At 50.3% G+C, this 18,039-nt stretch overlaps 1 protein-coding gene, 1 long non-coding RNA gene and 1 other non-coding gene across 3 annotated transcripts in view; 1 reads left to right on the top strand and 2 right to left on the bottom strand.

Annotated features, from left to right (window-relative positions):
• Positions 1-1,188: 1,188 nt before the first annotated feature.
• LOC148108553 (uncharacterized) lies at positions 1,189-6,019 on the bottom strand. The gene is made up of 3 exons (XR_015727308.1): positions 5,615-6,019; positions 1,786-1,860; positions 1,189-1,281 (listed from the first exon to the last, which is right to left on the bottom strand). It is a non-coding gene; the product is annotated as an uncharacterized LOC148108553 (long non-coding RNA).
• On the top strand, positions 1,666-1,772 carry LOC123788112 (U6 spliceosomal RNA). The gene has a single exon (XR_006778415.1). It is a non-coding gene; the product is annotated as a U6 spliceosomal RNA (small nuclear RNA).
• A 3,739-nt stretch (positions 6,020-9,758) lies between the features above and the next one.
• The window catches only part of OLFML2A (olfactomedin like 2A), a 28,269-nt gene continuing 19,988 nt past the window's right edge, over positions 9,759-18,039 (bottom strand). The window contains exons 6-8 of the mRNA XM_045790963.2: positions 17,225-17,455; positions 15,559-15,744; positions 9,759-14,198 (exon numbers count right to left, since the gene is read on the bottom strand). Of these exons, the coding sequence (XP_045646919.2) occupies positions 13,594-14,198; positions 15,559-15,744; positions 17,225-17,455 (1,022 nt within the window). The 3' untranslated portion in view covers positions 9,759-13,593. The remainder of the gene's footprint in view (positions 14,199-15,558; positions 15,745-17,224; positions 17,456-18,039) is intronic.

The following is an 18,039-nucleotide window of genomic DNA, read 5'->3' on the forward strand; positions in this document are numbered from 1 at the left end:
TGGGTTTTAATCCATTTTCTACTTCTCCTTAAAGGTAAGACCTTAGCCTATCTGTGCCTCAGCTTCCTTATTTACAGAATGGGGATAATGAATGTACCAATTTCACAGGATTGTTGTGAGAATTACATTAGTGTGATACATGTAAGCGGCAGTTCTCGACTGGGGGTGACTTTACCCCTCAGCGGACATTCAGCAGTGTCTGGAGACATTTTTGGTTGTCACAACTAGGGTGAGGTAGCACTAACATCTGAGGGGAGAGGCCAGAGGGAGGGCTAAACATCCTGCAATGCACCAGACAGCACCCCTCCACCAACAAAGAATGACCCAGTCCCAGTGTCAATAGCGCTGAGGTTGAGAAACCCTGGTGTAAAGGGCCTGGCCCGGAATAAGCTCTTATCAGTGTTGCCTGTCATTATTTACACTCCTGCCAGCAGGACAGAAGAATGTTTGTTTTGTCATACTTTGGCCAAACCTTACAAATTCGACTTAACTTTGATGGGGAGGACATTGTATGGTGGTACATTTCTAAGCCACCAAAGGAGCATTTCCTTATCCCTTCATGGGCCTGACCATGTGGGAATAGCATCCATCCTGCGGTGGGTTTCCGGGGAACTGGCTGGCAGTTGGGTCCAACTAAGGAAACTTTGACCCTGTAAGCAACAGCTTCATCATTCCCGGGATTACCTGTCTAAAGTGTTTGTCTCTGAATATGTAGACGCAGGAACATGCGGTGGGTAAAAGGTAGATTTTGACGTCAGGTCTGGATTCAGATCCCAATTCTACTGCTTCCTCGTTGTGAAGACAAATTACTTCTCTAAACCCTGTTTCCTCATCTGTAAAATAGGATTATTGTGAGGATCAAATAAGATAATAGAGCTCCAGGCCTGGTTCTTAGTCAGTGTTCAAAAATCACAAGGATAGTTTATTCAGTGGTTACAACATTCGGGCCCTCAGCTAAGACTTTCCACGTTGTTATTCAGCTTCAGGGCAACTACCGTGATAGTCATCGCTATCATCACAAGGTCAAAGCCTCCGCGTCTATCTATCCAGGTACAAGGGAAAGCTTCTTGTTGTGCTTTTAGTCAACATTCCACAAACGTTTGCTGACCCTTACTACGTTCCCGACCAGAGGCTGGCACTGGCAGATGAAAGGGGCTGCTAATTCTCTCCCACTCATATTAAAGAGGTGTTGGGGGTGGGGGGGCTGCCTGGTCCAGTCAGTAGAGCTTCTGACTCTTGATTTCAGAGTCCTGAGTTTGAGCCTCACGTTGGGCGTGGAGCCTACTTTAAAAAGAAGAAAAAAAAAAGACATATTAAAGAGGTAAACAAATAAAAACCACAAACAAAATGTCAGGAAAAAGACCAGATATATTAGCTTTCACTATATATGTAAATGGGTTAATTTCCTTTATTAAAACAGAAAACAGCAAGAAGATAAGTGAAAAAGCAGAAAAAGAAAGTTTAGCTATGTGTTACTGATAAGGGAACTAAAACAAGCCTTGGAAAGAAGTAATCTCCAGTGAAATGGCTCTGTATTTATAAATCATTGAATTATATTTCAAACGAATAACAAACCACACTGAAGGGAAGAAAAGAACCAATCTGGGTAACTTTTGAATACAGAACTTTGATATATACTCTCAGTCTGAAGATAAAGAGAATTATGTCCTCGCTTTCATAGCACATATACTAAAATTGGAACAATACAGAGAAGACGAGCATGGCCTCTGAGCAAGGATGACATGCAAATTTATGAAGTAAAAAACAAAAAGATTAAAGGGGCACCTGGCTAGTTCAGTTGGTAGAGCAGGCAACTCCTGATCTCGAGTCATGAGTTCAAGCCCCACATTGGGTGTAGAGCTTACTCAAAAAAAAAAAAAAAAAAAGATTAAAAAATTGCAAACAAATACTGAAAACTCTACCTAATAGGCTTGTTTTTCATAGTGGCATGGATTAGCAATTCTAAAACTATTCTCTGTGTACTGGAGGATTGCGTAAAAGGTGAAATACATTGAGGATATTGAGAGCCAGGCTTCTCACTGACATAGAAGCCATGGAGAAGGCCAGGAAGAATGTTGTGGTACCGGCCTGGGCTAGGAGGTAGCAAGATGAACTCCTGGACTTATATTTAGGTATGCCTGTATTTACTGAGAGAACCTAGAAACAATAAGCCCACCCAGGGCCTAGCTCCTAGCTGCTTCTGCTTTTTTTTTTTTTTAAGATTTTTTTTTCTTTTTAAATTTGAAAGAGAGAGAATAAGAGAGAGAGAGAAGCAGAGGGAGGAGGGTCAGAGGGAGAAGCAGACTCCCTGCTGAGCAGGAAGCCCAATGCGGGACTTGATCCCAAGTCCCAGGACTCCAGGATCCTGACCTGAGCCGAAGGCAGCTGCTTAACCAGCTGAGCCACCCAGGCGTCCCTAGCCCCTGGCTCTTAAATACTATCCTCTACCAAAGGAACTAGAGCTCTGTGGAGAAAGGGCTGATTTCTGAGCCAGACCAGAGAGAGTACAAGATGTGCCTGGAGCATCTTTTTGCACTTGAAAGTAAGCAAGCACTCAATGAAGAAGAGAGTTCCAGCGAAACGCCATAGCGGCTAGCTAGAATGACGAATCTGGAACAGTTTGGTTATCCAGGAAATAACGGTAATAATGAATTACAACTCACTGAACAAGATAAGAATTGGTGGCCCATGGTCCTTGCAAGCATACATGTACATCTACTGGAAGCTCTTATTTACAGTAGAATGCTAATAACAACAGAAATTCTAAGTCACAATTTTATAATCATCAGAGTAATAATTAATATAGATAAGAATTGTCAAGATCTAAACATAGAGGCTAAAGTTTGGTGGGAAATTAAATATCCGGGACGCCTGGGTGGCTCAGTCGGTTAAGCATCTGCCTTTGGCTCAGGTCATGATTCCAGGGTCCTGAGATCGAGCCCCACATCGGGCTCTCTGCTCAGCAGGGGAGTCTGCTTCCCCCTCTCCCTCTGCCCCTGCTCATGTGCTCTCTCTCTCTTGCTCACTCTCTCTCAAAATAAATAAATAAAATCTTAAAAAAAATAATAAAATATCTGTATAGTCTCATAGTACTCCCCTAGAAATTACTTGTGAATTATAGAGAGAAAATAGTAATTGTACAGTAGATAAAATGGTAGACACACCTTAACCAAGTGACCAAAATAATCATCACCAGTAATAGGACAACTTGACATCAAGTGCTCCTTTTTTTTTTAAAGATTTAATTTTTTAAAGTAATCTCTACACCCAATATGGGGCTCAAATTCACAACCCCAAGATCAAGAGTTGCGTGCTCCACCAACTGAGCCAGCCAGGCGCCCCAACAAGTGCTGCTTCTGCTTCTTCTTCTTCTTCTTCTTCTTCTTCTTCTTCTTCTTCTTTTTCTTCTTCCTTTTATCTTTCCAACAAGTGTTTCTTAATAGGATGCACTGAGAAGGACGATAATCATTTCTGCCCTGCCCAAAATGCACAGCCTGATCTAATCACGAAGAAATAGCCAACAAATGAAAATTGAGGAATATCCCACAAAATAAATGACCTGTACTCCTCAAAAATGGCAACTTCATGAAAGACAGAAAGGATGAGGAACTTTGGCAAGTTGGGGGAGACTACGGAGACATGGCAATTAGAGGTGACATATAATTCCAGATTGGATTCTGAACCAGGAGAAAAATTGCTCTGAAGGGCATCATTGGGAAGATTAGCCAAATTTGCGTAAGACCTGTAGATTAGATAGAATGGTAGGTCAGTGCTAAATCTCCCGATTTTGCTAATTGTCCTATGGTTATATGCGTATCTATGGTCTCAGGAAATATACACTGAAGTATTTAGGGCGAAAGGGGCATCATATCTGCAACTTACCCTCATACAGTTCAGAGAAAAGATATACCTAGAGAGGGAGAACAATGAAGCAAATGTCGCAAATGTGAATAATCAGCCAGTCTGGAGGAAGAGTATATGGGAATCCTTTGTGCTATTCTTGTAACTTAGAATCTCGACATTATTTCAAAGTAAAAAGTTAAATAGAAAAAGAAAGAAAGAAAAAAGCCCGTTTGGATTCTTCTCGTTTAAAGAAGGTATTTTCCTTCAAGACACTCATTTATGCCTCTTCCGCAAGACTCAAACTCTCGCTTAATGATTTCAGTAAACATCCCACTCTCGGAAGCACGCCGAGATTTGTTTATGAGGTCCTCACTCCCCAGCCATGCAGTGCAGTCGTGTTTCTGGAGAGGTGGACAGTATCCACTGAATGATTGCGTATCCTCTGAATCCCCAGTGCTCATCCCTGAGCCTGTCCAGAGCAGGAGCTCAGGGTAAAGTTTGTGAAATTGAAAGGTTGAATTCTCCGATTGCCTTCAGGGGATGAGCGTTAGGACTGAGGGAGTATGGAGCGGAACCCCACTGGCCTCTGGTGGGGCAGGAGCCTTTGTGCATGTCTGGACCCGGGGCAAGCAAGCTTTGGACACAGCAGCGCCTGAAAGCCTTCATCCTGCGTCTTGCTGATGAGGGAGTTGTCTTGGAATGGGCAATCAGGAGAGAGAGCGGGGTGCATTCCCCTCTGCAGGGGCGACTCAGGACTAATCCCATCAGTGTGGCTCGGGGGTGAGCAGGATGACAGCCTCCTGCAAACTACACCGCGGGGGTCCTTGGAAGTTTACCAGCCCCCTCTGGTTTGTTAAACTCCCTGGTGGCAAATGCCCAAGGAGTCTTGGGCTGCCCCTCTGATCTTGATTGAATCTTGCAAGTCTGGATACAGGGTTTTCAGCCTGACTTTCCAGGCTGCCTTGAATCCTCACAATTCCACTCTTGAAGATGCTCAGATTGATGGGGCTCTAGGTGGGGTATTTGGAAGTGACTGGCCATGGGTGAGACTGGGAAGGCCAGGGGGCGCCTGGAACGTCAACCCTGGAGTGTGGTTTGATCCTCAGAGCAGGGGGAGGAGCCACAGGACAGTGACAGGTCATGGAATGAAATGACCAATTTTCATTTTAGAAAATTCCCTCTAGCAGTTGAAGTTGAGGATCGAGGGTGGGAAGAGACAAGAAGCAGTAAGTTCAGTGTGGAGGCTGCCACACACTCCTAGACAAAACTAGAGCAAGAAGTATTTTTAGACCCTGCTCTAGAATAGGAATGGTAAAATGTAGCATATATAACACCACCCTCTTTCTAGTCTCATGGCAGACATTATCAATCTCTCAGTGTTCTCCCTTACACTGGGCCCGGGGTGGGCTGCTCCCATAGACAGTACCAATCAATCCGAGTGGGCACACTGGATGAGAGAAGTTTGCCCTCTGGGCTCTGTTATATAAGGCAAGGAAAAGTCGTCAGTTTTGAGAATATGCGTACATTTGCTGACAATGGTAACTTCAGGTCTGCCCCAACCTGAGGTTCTGAGAGTAGGACCAAGATGATGCCCTGAGTCAGTCTTTGAAGTCCCTGACCAAAATTGTGCCTTGCCCTGCTCTGTGCCCTCTGTGTTCCCACTTAGAGCTTTTTCACATCCACTATCTCATTTCAACCTCCTTGACCTTCCTGGAAGGGCCAAGTCATCATCCCCATTTTACAGATGAGGAAACTGAGGTAAGAAACTTACAGTAGAGCCCTCAAGTTCCACAGGTGGTAGATAGCAGAGCCGGGATTCACACCGAGGGCTGTCTGGCTCCAAAAGCCCTGGCTTCTTCCACAATAAGCTTATCCCGGCCGCAGCAGCTGTTTGCATCTGTCAGGGCCCCATGCCGAAAAGCCAGAACAGGCTGGGGCAACAATGACTTTGGCATCTTGGCAACATCTTGGCAGCAACAACTTTGCTTGTCAGTAAAATCCTTGGCTTAAAAAGACCTGGGAAACTTGACTTTCGAATCACCCTTATGTAATCCGCTCTGCACTGAGCCTTGGAGAAGGAAATCTCTGGCCCCTGGGTGGGGGTGGGGGATCACTGAGGGGGGGGGGCTGCACAGATGGTAAGGGGCGGAGGCCTCTGGCTGTGGAAGAGAATAAAGTTTCTGTCCTCGCACAGTTGGAATGAGGGCCCCGGAGCCAAGCAGCCAGGGCCAGGGCGGGGCCAGCCAACCTTTGGCACGTGAAATGCCACCCTGTGCTCATGGCAGATAATTCTAGTTAATAATTCATCCCCCCTGGCAGGCACGCATCCTGAAAGCCCTGTCTGTTCCTGCCTCATGGGGTCCCTGCTGGAATGTGGGGGGTCGAGGGGCAGGCCCCAGACGTGGGCAGAGTTCAGACCAGGCTGGGTAGGCGGGGCAGTGTCTGGGCACTGCCTGGGGCAGAGGGAGCCTTTGTGCTCTGTGCCCTAGGAGCCCCACCCCCAGCGGCAGCCACCCCATTGGGGAGAAATGGCTAAGGCCTGCTCTCTCTGTTACCTCTCGCGCGGCAGCCAGGGCAGAGGATGCTAATCTGGGTACAACCTGGCAGCTGACAGATCCACCCCGGTGTGCTCAGGGTGCTCTTTCTGAGCGTCAGGAGAGGGACGGGTAGGGGGCCTCAACCCTGAACGCACAGCACAATCTTCTGGGGAGCTGTAAAAACACTACATCTCGGTCCTCCACCAGAGGCTAAGGTATATCCGCCCGTGGGGGTACCTGGGCATCGGCGCCCTTTAAAATTCCCCAGTGGCTTTGGAACGAGCTGAGGTTGGTGTGCATTTTGGGATCGTGACTCTGCGAGCTCAGCCACCACCAGCTGTGTGACCTTGAACGCAGGAGGTAGCGGTGGGCGGCTCAGTTTCCTCATTTGTGAAACGTGGACAGTGATAGTACTTATGGTGTGGGGTAACCGGAAAGATCCAAGGACATGCTGGAAGGATGGAGCACAGCCCCCAGCACGGAGCACACACTCAGATGTTTAGTGCCTATGGATAGTTAGTTATTTTTATTTCTTCCTTTCCATGCCAGCCAAGGGGAGATTTGGGGGCTTGAAACCAGGGAAGAAAGTCAAAAGGGCAGAGAGAGGTCCCCTTTGAGGATGACATCATTAGGGTGACAAGGGGATGCTCTGCTTCAATGTGGAGGCAGGTTGGGAGGTTTTGGTCCCTCCGTAGCTCTGGGAGAAGCCCACGCTCTTTAGCAAGGCACGTGGAGTGCCTCTGGGATCTCTGCTGTTGGAGCACAAAGTGGGTGTTGTTGCTTTTGGCACCTTGCCTCCCAGCAAGCTCTCAAGGGCAGGGATGAGACTTGCACACAGGTGTCAGTCATGGTGGACAGCCCACAGTGCAGGACACGGAGAGCTGGCAGTCCCTCGGAGCAGGGCATTAATGGTCACAAGGGCAATAGTAGCTACCACTTGCTGAATGCCCACGTGTGCTGGGCATCACGCTTAGGGCTTACAGAATCGCACTAGCCTTACTGCTGCTCTGGCAGAGGCTGCTGTCAACCACACTGGTAAGGGTCAGAGATCAGTCAGTCCAGCGCCCCCCGCAGCCCACTGTACTCTACAGCCTCTGGCCTCTGTTGGCCACTGAGCTGCCTTGAACACTGAATCGGGACCCAGAGCCAAGTGCCTGTCGCATCCGGCACTGTGATGCTACAGCTTTCTTTGCTAAGTGCCCAGCTGCAGAGCAGAGCAGTGTTTAGGCTGGTATTTTCCCCTGAAGATGGGTTTCTCCCTCTCTCTCTCTCTTTCTCTTTTTTTAGAGATTTTATTTATTTATTTGTCAGAGAGAGAGCGAGCACGAGCACAAGCAGGGGGAGCATCAGGCAGAAGGAGAAGCAGGCTCCCTGCTGAGCAAGGAGCCTGACGCAGGACTCAATCCCAGGACGCTGGGATCATGACCTGAGCTGAAGGCAGACCCTTAACCCACTGAGCTACCCAGGCATCCCGGGTTTCCTCGTTTTTCATCCAACTGCAGGATGGAGGGAGTCACTGGGAATATCCCGTCTGCTTTCCAGCCTTACTGATCCGAAACTGCATTCCAGAGATTTCTTTGTGGAACCTGACTTATGCTGCACAAATTAATGAAAGAAGTGTGGCCCATCCAGTGGTCACATATTTGGAGCCAAGGGCGGCTTGCTCAGCAGACCCTGTATGAACTTGCCCGACGTTCGGACATGGATTGCTGGGTCATTTGCAGCCATTTGGTGGGGGTCTCCTGGGTGCTGGTGACATGGTGAGGAACAGCTCTGCTCTCATGGAGCTCTGACCCCAGTGAGGGGAGACAGAACCCAAGCAAGTACACGAATGTAAGTGGCCACCAATGAACAGACAAAAGAGCATGTTGTAGGTTCTTATCTCACAGAGTCCAAGAATGAATCTCGTGGACAAAAGGGTAAAGTTAAGTGAAAGTTTATTAAGGGAAGGTGAGAACAGAAAGGAAAGAAAAGGAACTCTCTATAGTGAGAAGGGTCCTGAATGGGTTGCCACTGAAGGCTTTTGTGGTCGGTTTTTTATAGAAAACTGACCAGGGACCTTGGTAAACATCTTGTCTATAACATTTAAGACAAACATTAAGTGGATTTGTAAATATTATGAATATATCTCCTCTACATTTAGAACAAACAAAGCAGATTTGTTATGTTCCCCTCTCTCTGGTTAATATCTTGTCTGTATCATTTCTCCACACCTGGGATTTCTGTGACCCTAGTCAGGTCGCCCTCTACCTGTCTCTCCCTATCTAGCCTTGGCTGTCCCTTACTCAATGTGGCTGGGGCCAACCTCAGACCCAGCCTTGAGGGATCGCTTTCCTGGGCAGGTGACATTTCAGCTGAGACGTGAGTGGCCAGAGGGAGGCAGCCATGCACAGGTACAAGCTACCAGTGTAGCCAGGGGAGGGAACAGCTGATGCAAAGGCCGGAGAAGATGAGGCAGTGGGGAACAGGCAGGGCTAAGGCTGGCCAAAGGCCTGAGCGGAGAGGCTACGATGCAGATTACCCAAAGCCCAGCCATGTTTGGGCTGCTTACGTCAGCCCCAGCAGGGTCTGCACGGTGAGAGGGACAGGGCCCATCAGCCCCGGTTAGCACTGTTCTTCTGGCTGTCTGTTCTGGGTGAAGCAGGACTCTTGTTCTCGCCAGGGGCCACAGGGACAGGGCCCAGCTCTGCCAAGGCTAGGGAGGGAAGGCCTAGCTGAATGTGTGTGTGTTTGTGTTTGGGGAAGTTGGTCTAAACCTGTGTCACTGTCAGTGGTTTGAGAGCTCCTCAGAGGGACCTAAGCCGCCAGGTGAAAGGCCCTTGAATCACGTGGAGAAGCTATTTCCTCCAGCCCCATCCCTCTGATTACATCAAGGTCAATGTCCGCTTGCTGTTGGTTTGTCCTTTATACCCCCTGACATTTGCTAATCTTGCTTTTTACACAAAGAAATATGGGCCAGGGACCACAGGCTCAGTAAGCACCAGAAGGCAATAGCGCTGCTTGTTTTCAGCGTCCCGTTCCAGCCACCTTGCACGGTGGTCACTGACTTTCTTTTTACTATTGTAATATTACTCCTTTAAAAGGTTGGTTTTTGTTTTTGCTAACAGCTTATTAAGCTTCCCTTTGAAATAAAATTATTTTAGTAAAAAGAACGAAATCATCTGAAAGAGCAATAGTAAACCATACTGCAGACGGTTGAGGGTCGCGGCAGCAGTCACGAGGAAGGTCTGTGCGGGAGCAGAAACGTGGGACTAGCATGTTCAAGGCCCACCTCCCCGGTTCCACGATACTTTTCCCCAGGAGAGCATTTCTTTTTGTTATTAAATGTTTGTGTTATGGTAGCGAAGCAGACCATAGCATTTAGTCAAGACTTTCAAATGGAGCTTTTGATCACATATTTATTTAGGTATATTCCACCTTGTTGCAAAAGAAAAGGCATTGTGGCAACTTACAAACATAGATAAAATACAATAGAGTAAAAATAAACAGATCCGGGTAAAGGTTAAAGCAGAAAGCTAGAATGAAGTCAGAGTCCAGTTGGTGACTCAGTACAATTGTTAAAAGTAATACCAAAGTTGACTTTGAGGTTCCCAGCAGCCAAAGCAAAAGAGAAAACACGACTTGTTACAAGATTCTTAGCAACAGTGAGTTTGGGGCTTTGGTAGAGACACAGACCTGGTTCAAATCTTCACTCTACTACTTGCTAGATTCAGGACCCTGAGCAGATTTCTTAACTTCTCTGAACTTGAGGTTCCTCACCTGTCAGGGGGAACAGTAACGCCAACCTCGAGGGTTCCTGGGTGCATCAGTGAGAATGTGTGTCAAGGCGCCACTAGCTCTAGGAGGGTGCTGCTGGGTCCTCAGCTGCCCTTAGTGCTAAGCTGCAGGTCTTCAGCCATAAAAGGGAGTTGACATCTGTCCCCTGTCAGTCCCTACCCTGCCCAAGCATGCAGCATGGAAGAGGCAGAGCCAGATCCCAACTCAGGCCTCCCTAACTCTTACCCAGGCTCCCTGACAACCACCCAGTGCTGTGTGCTCCTGTCACCAGAGTGGTTTCCAACACTGTGAAGGAGAAGATGATGCTTTGGAACACAGAGACTTTCAGGAACACTCAAATGATTCCCAGGAAAATCCCAGCCTCACTTTTCGGGCTGCCCCCAAGACAGAGGCCCCCTTCCCTCCTCTGCAGACAGAGCAAATTCAATGTTAAGGCCTAGAAATCTCTAGGGGGAAATCTAAGGTGGCAGCCAAAGCCCCTTCATGTGTTCAGAACACCGGAGACAGCTTTCTTTGCCTTCATATCCAAGGTCAGTAAGAAACATTGCCCCCCCCCCCCCCAGTCCAGGTCCTTTCTTATTTGAAGTACCTATGGCCAAATGTGATAAAGTCCATGACAAAAACCTGTCCCTGCCTCCCATCAGCAATGGAATAAATTCCAATTGTCTTGGACTGTCTTTTCTCTGTTAATTTATATTTGACTTTGTTCCAAATGTGATTGGAGGCAGTCTTTGGCTTGGCATTCAAAGCTTTTTACAAGCTGACCCCAACCTCCTTCTTGGGTCTCCTTTGTGGATGCAGTTTTGTGGCCTGGTCACACTTCTGGAGCTGCCCCTGGAGTGCCATGCAGTTGGCTAATAACATGGACTGACCAGCCCTGAAAACCCGGCCTGCCACAGACTTAGCTGCTGTATGACGTTGGGTAAGTCCTTTCACCTCCATTTCTTCATCTCTAAAACGGGCGCATTCTGAGCATAGGCCTTCCCTGTTGTGACGATGCAAGAATATGCACCTGGCATGCTTGGCCCACCTGATGCTCAGTCAGTGGTGATGGTTAGAGGACCTGATTTTGAGACCCAGCTCCCCACTTAACTGCTTTCATCACAAGTGACCCATGTCTGGGTTCCAGTTCGACTGCCTGTAACGTGAGGAAAACAACTCTATCTACCACAAAACCCCCCACACTAAGGCCTGAAAACAGAAGGGGCTTAGTGAAGGTTTGGACGGTGCACCTCCCCCAGAAAACAATCTTGCTTGTCCTTTAATTTTCCCAAATCCCGTCCTTTCTAACTTGCCTTTTTCGCAGACTAATGAGCAAGAGGAGTCTGAACACTTCTTGCATGGTTAGGCTGTGATATCATGAAAGACACAGTCTTGTAAAACCCACACCCGAGGCCAAGGGAAATGCAGCCCCCTGAGGAGGCCGTTCGGTGGAGCCCGCCGACGGTTGGGTGGGGGAGGCTGGATGTGTCCTCCACTATGAGTCAGGCCTTGTTTGGCTGGCTATCATCATTCCCCTTTATTTCAGGGGTGAGTTACAGCTTAAACCAAACATCACCTGACAAGGCCTGAAAGAAATGTCTTCTGCACAAAAAGCTTTTCCTAACACGGCAGCGGGGCGTTCAAATACACAGATAAACAGGAGCTGGCGTGGGGACAGAATGAGGGGAGCAGGGTCATGGGGTGGTGTAGGGATCAGCAGTAAATACTCTCAAAGGTGTTGGGATGGATTGGGTGCTTGGGAGTCTATGGTCTTCCCAGGTAGAGCTGCCTCTAAGCCGGAAGAATAAAGGAAATAGACAAAGCCCTTCTGGAAGATCAGCTGGGTCCTGTTCCCCAGCGTGGCCCCAAGCTACTCTCTAAACCTTTCTGGGCTTGTTTCTCCTTTGGTGAAACAGGGAGTTGGACTGGTGAACATCCTAGCTCTAAAAATACTCTCCAAAGCTGATGACGGGAAGGCTTGAAGGTCTATGTCCTGTGGTCTGTCTGGGTCTGAGGCTCAGAGGAGCCACCAGCAGCACCAGGAAGGACAGCCCACCTGTGCATCCTTAGTCTCAAGGCCCGGGCTCAGGGTGGTCCTGGCACCAATGACTCTGAAGCGTGGAAAAGCCCGGTCCATACACACCCTTCTCCTCCCTTCCCAACTTCAACCCTCTAGCACCTCCCTGCAACCAGAAGGTCCAATGCCTCCCCTGGACCCAACTGCTCAGATCTCGGCCTCCCCCAGCAACCACCGCACCCCCTCCCCGCAAAAAAAACAAAAAAACAAAAACAAAAACAAAAAAACCCTGCTGGGCCATTTCACCAAATGACTGGGTCAGGACAGACAAGGAAGAGGGACTCTGTTTCATCCTGGCACCACCCCAGCCCCGGGTTTAGGGTCTGGCTCATGGCAGACCTGGAGGTATCCCTGAGTACATAGAGGTTGTGGGTTCAAAGGTCCAGAGAGAAAGGATAACGTGGACCCCAGGCTCAAAGGCTCTGGGAGGGGCTGAGGAGAGGTCCCATGGCCTGGGTATGTGGCCAAAGCCCGCACTTCTGGGTGGAGAGGGAGCCTCAGGGCCTGGCGCAGCTCCCCACCCGGGAAGAGTTGGGGCGGGCAGGCAGCTGCCCGCGGCCTTCTCAGCTGCGGCTCCAGAAACAAATGACAGCACGGAGGAGGAATAACAGAAAATAAACATGAATACAGAGGGAGGGGAACTTGGAACAGGGGCCGGTATTTTTCCTCGGGGTGCGGTTTCTGCTCAGTGGCTGGGTGACCATGGAGGTTTGGAATGTGGTTGGACAGAGGGTGAGGTGGGGCGGGTGGGGGGGTGGCCAAAGGCAAGGAGCAGGAACATTAGTCAAGGGGCCTGAAGCCCAGGGCCACCAACAGTTCAGCCCGAACGGGGCCTGGGGTGGTACACAGCACGAAGCCTTCAACAACACTAGTGCAGGCCCCCCTCCCCAGGCCTCTGCTTTTGAATGGCCCCGGGGAAGGGAGACAGTGTTGGGAGAACAAGAGAAACTAGAGGACTAGGGAGAGGCCTGGAGGTGTAGCAGAGTGCGGTCAGGTCTCCTCTGTAAAATAGGGCTGTTGTGACGGCATGGCCTGCCCGATCCAAACTGAGGCTATTTAGGCAAGGTGCATTGTCTCTCTGAGCCTCAGCATCCTCATCTGTTAAATGGGCTTAGTTATCCCTCCCTCCGAAGGTGCTACTGGAGGACTGAATGGGTTTGTGCATGTGAGCTCTTGGCATAGTGCTCTGCAAGTGGAAGGGATTAGTAACCCACCGGGTGCCAAGGAAGCTTTGTTCTGGCTGTGCCACATGCCTAGCACCTGCCCCGGGCCTGGACCCCAATAAATATTTGCTGAAGGAGCCCCCTGCAGGAGTTGCTGTGGCGGAGCCCCGCCCATGCCCACGGCCACTCCTCTCCAGTGAGCACAGGTCCCGGCTCAGACCACGAAGTGGAGGGTGTAGGTGAGCTGGTGGCCATTGTCCCAGGCGTACAGCACGCGCTCCTTGGGGTTGTAGTCGATCTGAGTGGTGAAGGCGTGCTCATTGAGGAAGGGCAGGTGCAGGCGGGCGTCGGTGCCTGTGTGCGTGTCGAAGGCGTAGGCCACCTGGCCTTCCTTCTGGTTGTACGTGTCCACGGCGTACAGGATGCCGCACACCAGGAAGCAGTTCCCGTAGGAGTTCCGCCGCAGCCGCGTCCTCCACGTGGTCTCCTGGTGCATGGAGAGGTCACTGGGGTCCAGGCGGCTCAGCACGATCACCTCAGGCTGGGTCTCGTCGTGGTCATCGGCAGCGGGGTACATGACCCACAGGCCGCTCTCGTCCACGGCGAAGTCGATGTCCGAGTGGCCGCGCCACTTCCAGGGCGTCGTGTCCTCGTAGACCACGTCGGGCAACAGTGCCCAGGAGGCCACGAAGCGCTGCCGCAGGTCGTACTTGATGATGTTCTTGGTGAAGGCGCGGTTGTAGTAGAAGGCGCCCTGGTACACCACGTGGCCCGTGCCGATCCAGTTGTAGGGCAGCTTGTACATGTTACTCCAGCGGCCTGTGTGTGGAGAGCAGATGCTCGCCCCGCGCCACGCCAGGCCACCCCACGCTCCCAAGTGGCTCAGCAAGCAGGGGATACTGAGTAGGCTATGGGCTCGGAGCTGGGCCACTCATCCTACCCCAGCACGACCGTGAAACAGGTACTGTTAGCATCCCCCTTTGCCAAGGAGGAAACAGGGTCAGAGGGTTCAAGGTCACCTGGTTATGGAATGGCACTGTTTGCCCCTTTGCCAAGGAGGAAACAGGGTCAGAGGGTTCAAGGTCACCCGGTTACGGAATGGCTTTGTCTCAGGGCCTTTGTCTGGACTGCCATTCCCCATCCTATCTGCCTGGGGAATACCTCCTTATCTTTCAGAGCCCTCCTTCAGGAAGCCTTCCACCACCTCCCCGGGCTTGAGTGAGGGCCTCTCCTCTGGCCTCGCATCACCCTGTGTTGGCAGTTTTCATGGCTTCCTCCGTAGCAGCCTGTGAGCCACGTGAGGCAGGCATCAGGTCAGTTTTGACCTGGCAGAGGAAGGACTTCGGCTGTTCCAGGCCATAGCCTGTGACTCCACGGCTCTCAGGATAGATAGAAACTTTGATGTGGCTCCTGAGGTCTGCCTGAGCCTACTCTCTGCTTGTGCTTCCCCCACCTCCCTTCTAGGCCACCCTGCTTCTCATTGCCAGGCCCCGGCACACATCGGGCCTTCTGCTTGGAATGCCTGGCCCTTTCCCTTTTCTATGGCTTATTCCGCTCTTCCTCCAGGGCTCAGCTCAGCCTCACCTCCTCCTCTGGGGAGGTCTTCTCTGATGTCCAGGCTTGGGTTCCACAGTCCCTTGAGCTCTCCCTCAAACACTAGACCGAGGTTATTTCCTTAGGTCTTTGCCTCTCACATCGGACTGTGCATTTCTGGAGGGCGGGTCAGGCCTAAATGACCCCTCCCCGGACATCATGCCCCAGGTCTGATAATCAAAATTCTGCCCTTTCCTGCCCAGACTTGCAGCTCCTCTAAGGCCTGGGGCTCTGCTCACTTGTTAAACAGAGTGATAAGCCCCCCTCATAGAATTATGAAGCTACCCTGAGCTGACTTCGTAATTAGCATATAATAAGTACTCAAGAAGAGGAAACCCTAAGTATTGTTCCTCCTGACAGTAAGGCAGGACCTTGTCCATCTTGTTTGTTGCCCCGTTCTTGCTCCTGGATCTGTGTCAGCACATGGGTGCCCTCAGATGCCCTTCATTGGGGTGGCTGATCATTTGGAGCTAGACCAGACTGGGAAAGTCTGGACCACGGCAAAGCACAGGCACGAGAGGGCCCAGACTCCAAGGGAGACCCTCCTCAGGCCACCCAGCCCCTGCCCTCTTCCCAGCTCTCCGACCTTGCTTGAAGTTTTCCAGATTGCGGAACTCCACCAAGCTGTTCCCATAGTAGTAGTTGGTGACATAGATCCTGTCATCTGTCGCAGCAGGGTCCTTCATCCAGGCTCCCTCATGGCGCCCGTAGCTATGGTGTCTCACGGGGGGGTCCACAGCCCGTAGGGTGCCCTCACAGCTCACCCCTCTGCCTGGGTGGAGTGAGGGGTGCCGCATTCATTACTCAGCCCCGCAGGCCCAGGAGCCGGAACAGCAGTCCCAGGAACATCACCTGGGTCTTACTGAAACCCCCACCCCCAACATTTTGTTTGCAGCCTTTTTTTTTTTTTTTTTAAGATTTTATTTATTTACTTGAGAGAGAAAGAGAGCATGAGCGGGAGAGAGGGGCAGAGAGAGAGGGAGAAGCAGACTCCCCACCAAGCAGGGAACACGACGCGGGGCTGGATCACAAGTCCCCGGGACCATGACTTGAGCCAAGGCAGACACTTAGCCAACTGCGCCACCCAGGTGCCCCGTGTTTGCAGCCGTATTTCCCCCCTTTCCTTATGATCAAAGCAATGTCTGATCAATGTAGAAAACAGAACATTCAGCAAAGGAGAAGAAGGAAAATAAAAATAATGAAAATGTCATTATCCAAAGAAAATTTTAAACATGTTGTATTTCCTTCCATTTCTTTTTTGTTTCTTTGCATATGTAGTCATGCAGACATACTTTAAAAAACCGTGGTTCTTCTGAATATACAGTTTTATGTATCCTGTTTTTTCCCTCCACTGAGAAATTTCTCACATCATTAAATAGCTTTTAATGATGGGATTTCAAGACTCTACCAGGCCGCCAGACAGCTGTGCCCCAGTCCCCTCGGTGTTAGACTTTCAGATTGTTTCCAGTTTTCTGACATTGGAAATGGGCTGGGGGTGAGGGGTAAGGTAAGCTGCAGCTGCTGTCCACATTGCTGATGGACCCTTCAGGAAAGATTCCTGGGAGTGGAATGCACTCAGACCGAAGTGGGGAATGGGTTCAACAATACCTTGTTATAACAGGTAGCCAAGAAGCCCTCCAGAAAGATGGGCTCGATGATTTCATGGGAAAGATTTCTACCGAAAGACACAAGCCAAAGGTACAAACGTGGACATAAAAAAATAAAGAAGTGAAGATAGTTGTTGGATTTGATGATGAGATTCTAGGTGACGTGTTAGGAAGGATTTGTTGAAAATACCACCTGTTTGACTGTCAATGTCCTCAAACTTACTTTTTTCTTTTCTTTTCTTTTTTTTTTTTTAAAGATTTTATTTATTTCTTTGAGAGAGAGAGAGAGACGAAGCGAGCACGAGCAGGGGAAGAGGCAGAGGGAGGGAGAAGCAGGCTCCCCGCCCCCGAGCAAGGAGCCTGATGCAGGGCTCAATCCGGGGACTCCAGGATCATGACCTGAGCCCAAGGCAGATGCTTAACCGACTGAGCCACCCAGGTGTCCTGACCTCAAACTTTCTACAAAGGATCAGATAGTAAAAAGATTCTAGGCTTTCCAGACCACATATGTCTGTCCCGTATTTTTTTTCACAACCCTTTAAAAATGTAAAAACTGTTCTTGGCTCAAGGGCCATACACAAACAGGCTGCAGGCTGAATTTGGCCTGTGGGCTGTAATCTGCTGACCCTTGTGAGCCTTACTCACCTTGGCTCGGGACATTTGGCTGTGCAGGTGGCTTGGTGGGCTGGAGCCGGGCAATGGGAGTCGGGGTGGGGGTGGTGGCAGGGTCAGCACTGAGAACGCCAGAGGCCACGTCTGCGCCGTCCGCGGCCCTGGGCCCAGCCTCGTCATGTTCTGCTGAATTGGGCTCCGGTGGCCTGCCCTCCACCCTGGGCGGCAGCTGCTCCAGCCAGGAAGTGCTCTTGAGGGTGTTGTCTGTGGAGAGAGGACCATGTGCTCACGTCCTGCGCTGCTGCCCACAGTCCTCCCCAGGCCCACCGGCTCCCAACTCTGGGGCCATTGCGGAGGGATGGGGGGACGCCCTGAGGAGTGAAAGGCCTCAAAAAGTGGGTGGTGGGGAGGCTTTGTGGTCAGCAGACTGGCTCCAAGCCCCCCAGCTGAGTGACCTCAGCCAAGTCCCCTGCCTCGGTGGGCCTCAGCCTCCCCTTCTATGAAATGAGAGTTGTAAGGCCCACCATATTAGGCTGTTGTGTTGATTAGAGGAAAACGTATACACATCATTTGCACAGGTCCTGGCAAGCATGAGGTGCCAAACATGTGACCCCTTCCCTCCTAGGTGTCAAATACTTTGTACCAATTCTTTCACGTCTTAGATTCAACTCTAGGATGGAGAGACCCTTGCTCCCATTTTACAGACTTTCTCCTGGTCCTCTCCTCTGGAACCTAGCCTATAGCTCCTCTCACCCAGCATTTGCCACTTCAAGCAGGGAGGGGCAGGAGCAGCCAGCCTCCCATCACCTCTGGACCCCAGGTCTCCATCTCTCTGTCACCTCACTCAG

Source organism: Ursus americanus, chromosome 18, assembly GCF_024610735.1.
Source record: "Ursus americanus isolate L20-20 chromosome 18, mUrsAme1.1.p, whole genome shotgun sequence".
NCBI classification, from domain to species: Eukaryota; Metazoa; Chordata; class Mammalia; order Carnivora; family Ursidae; genus Ursus; species Ursus americanus.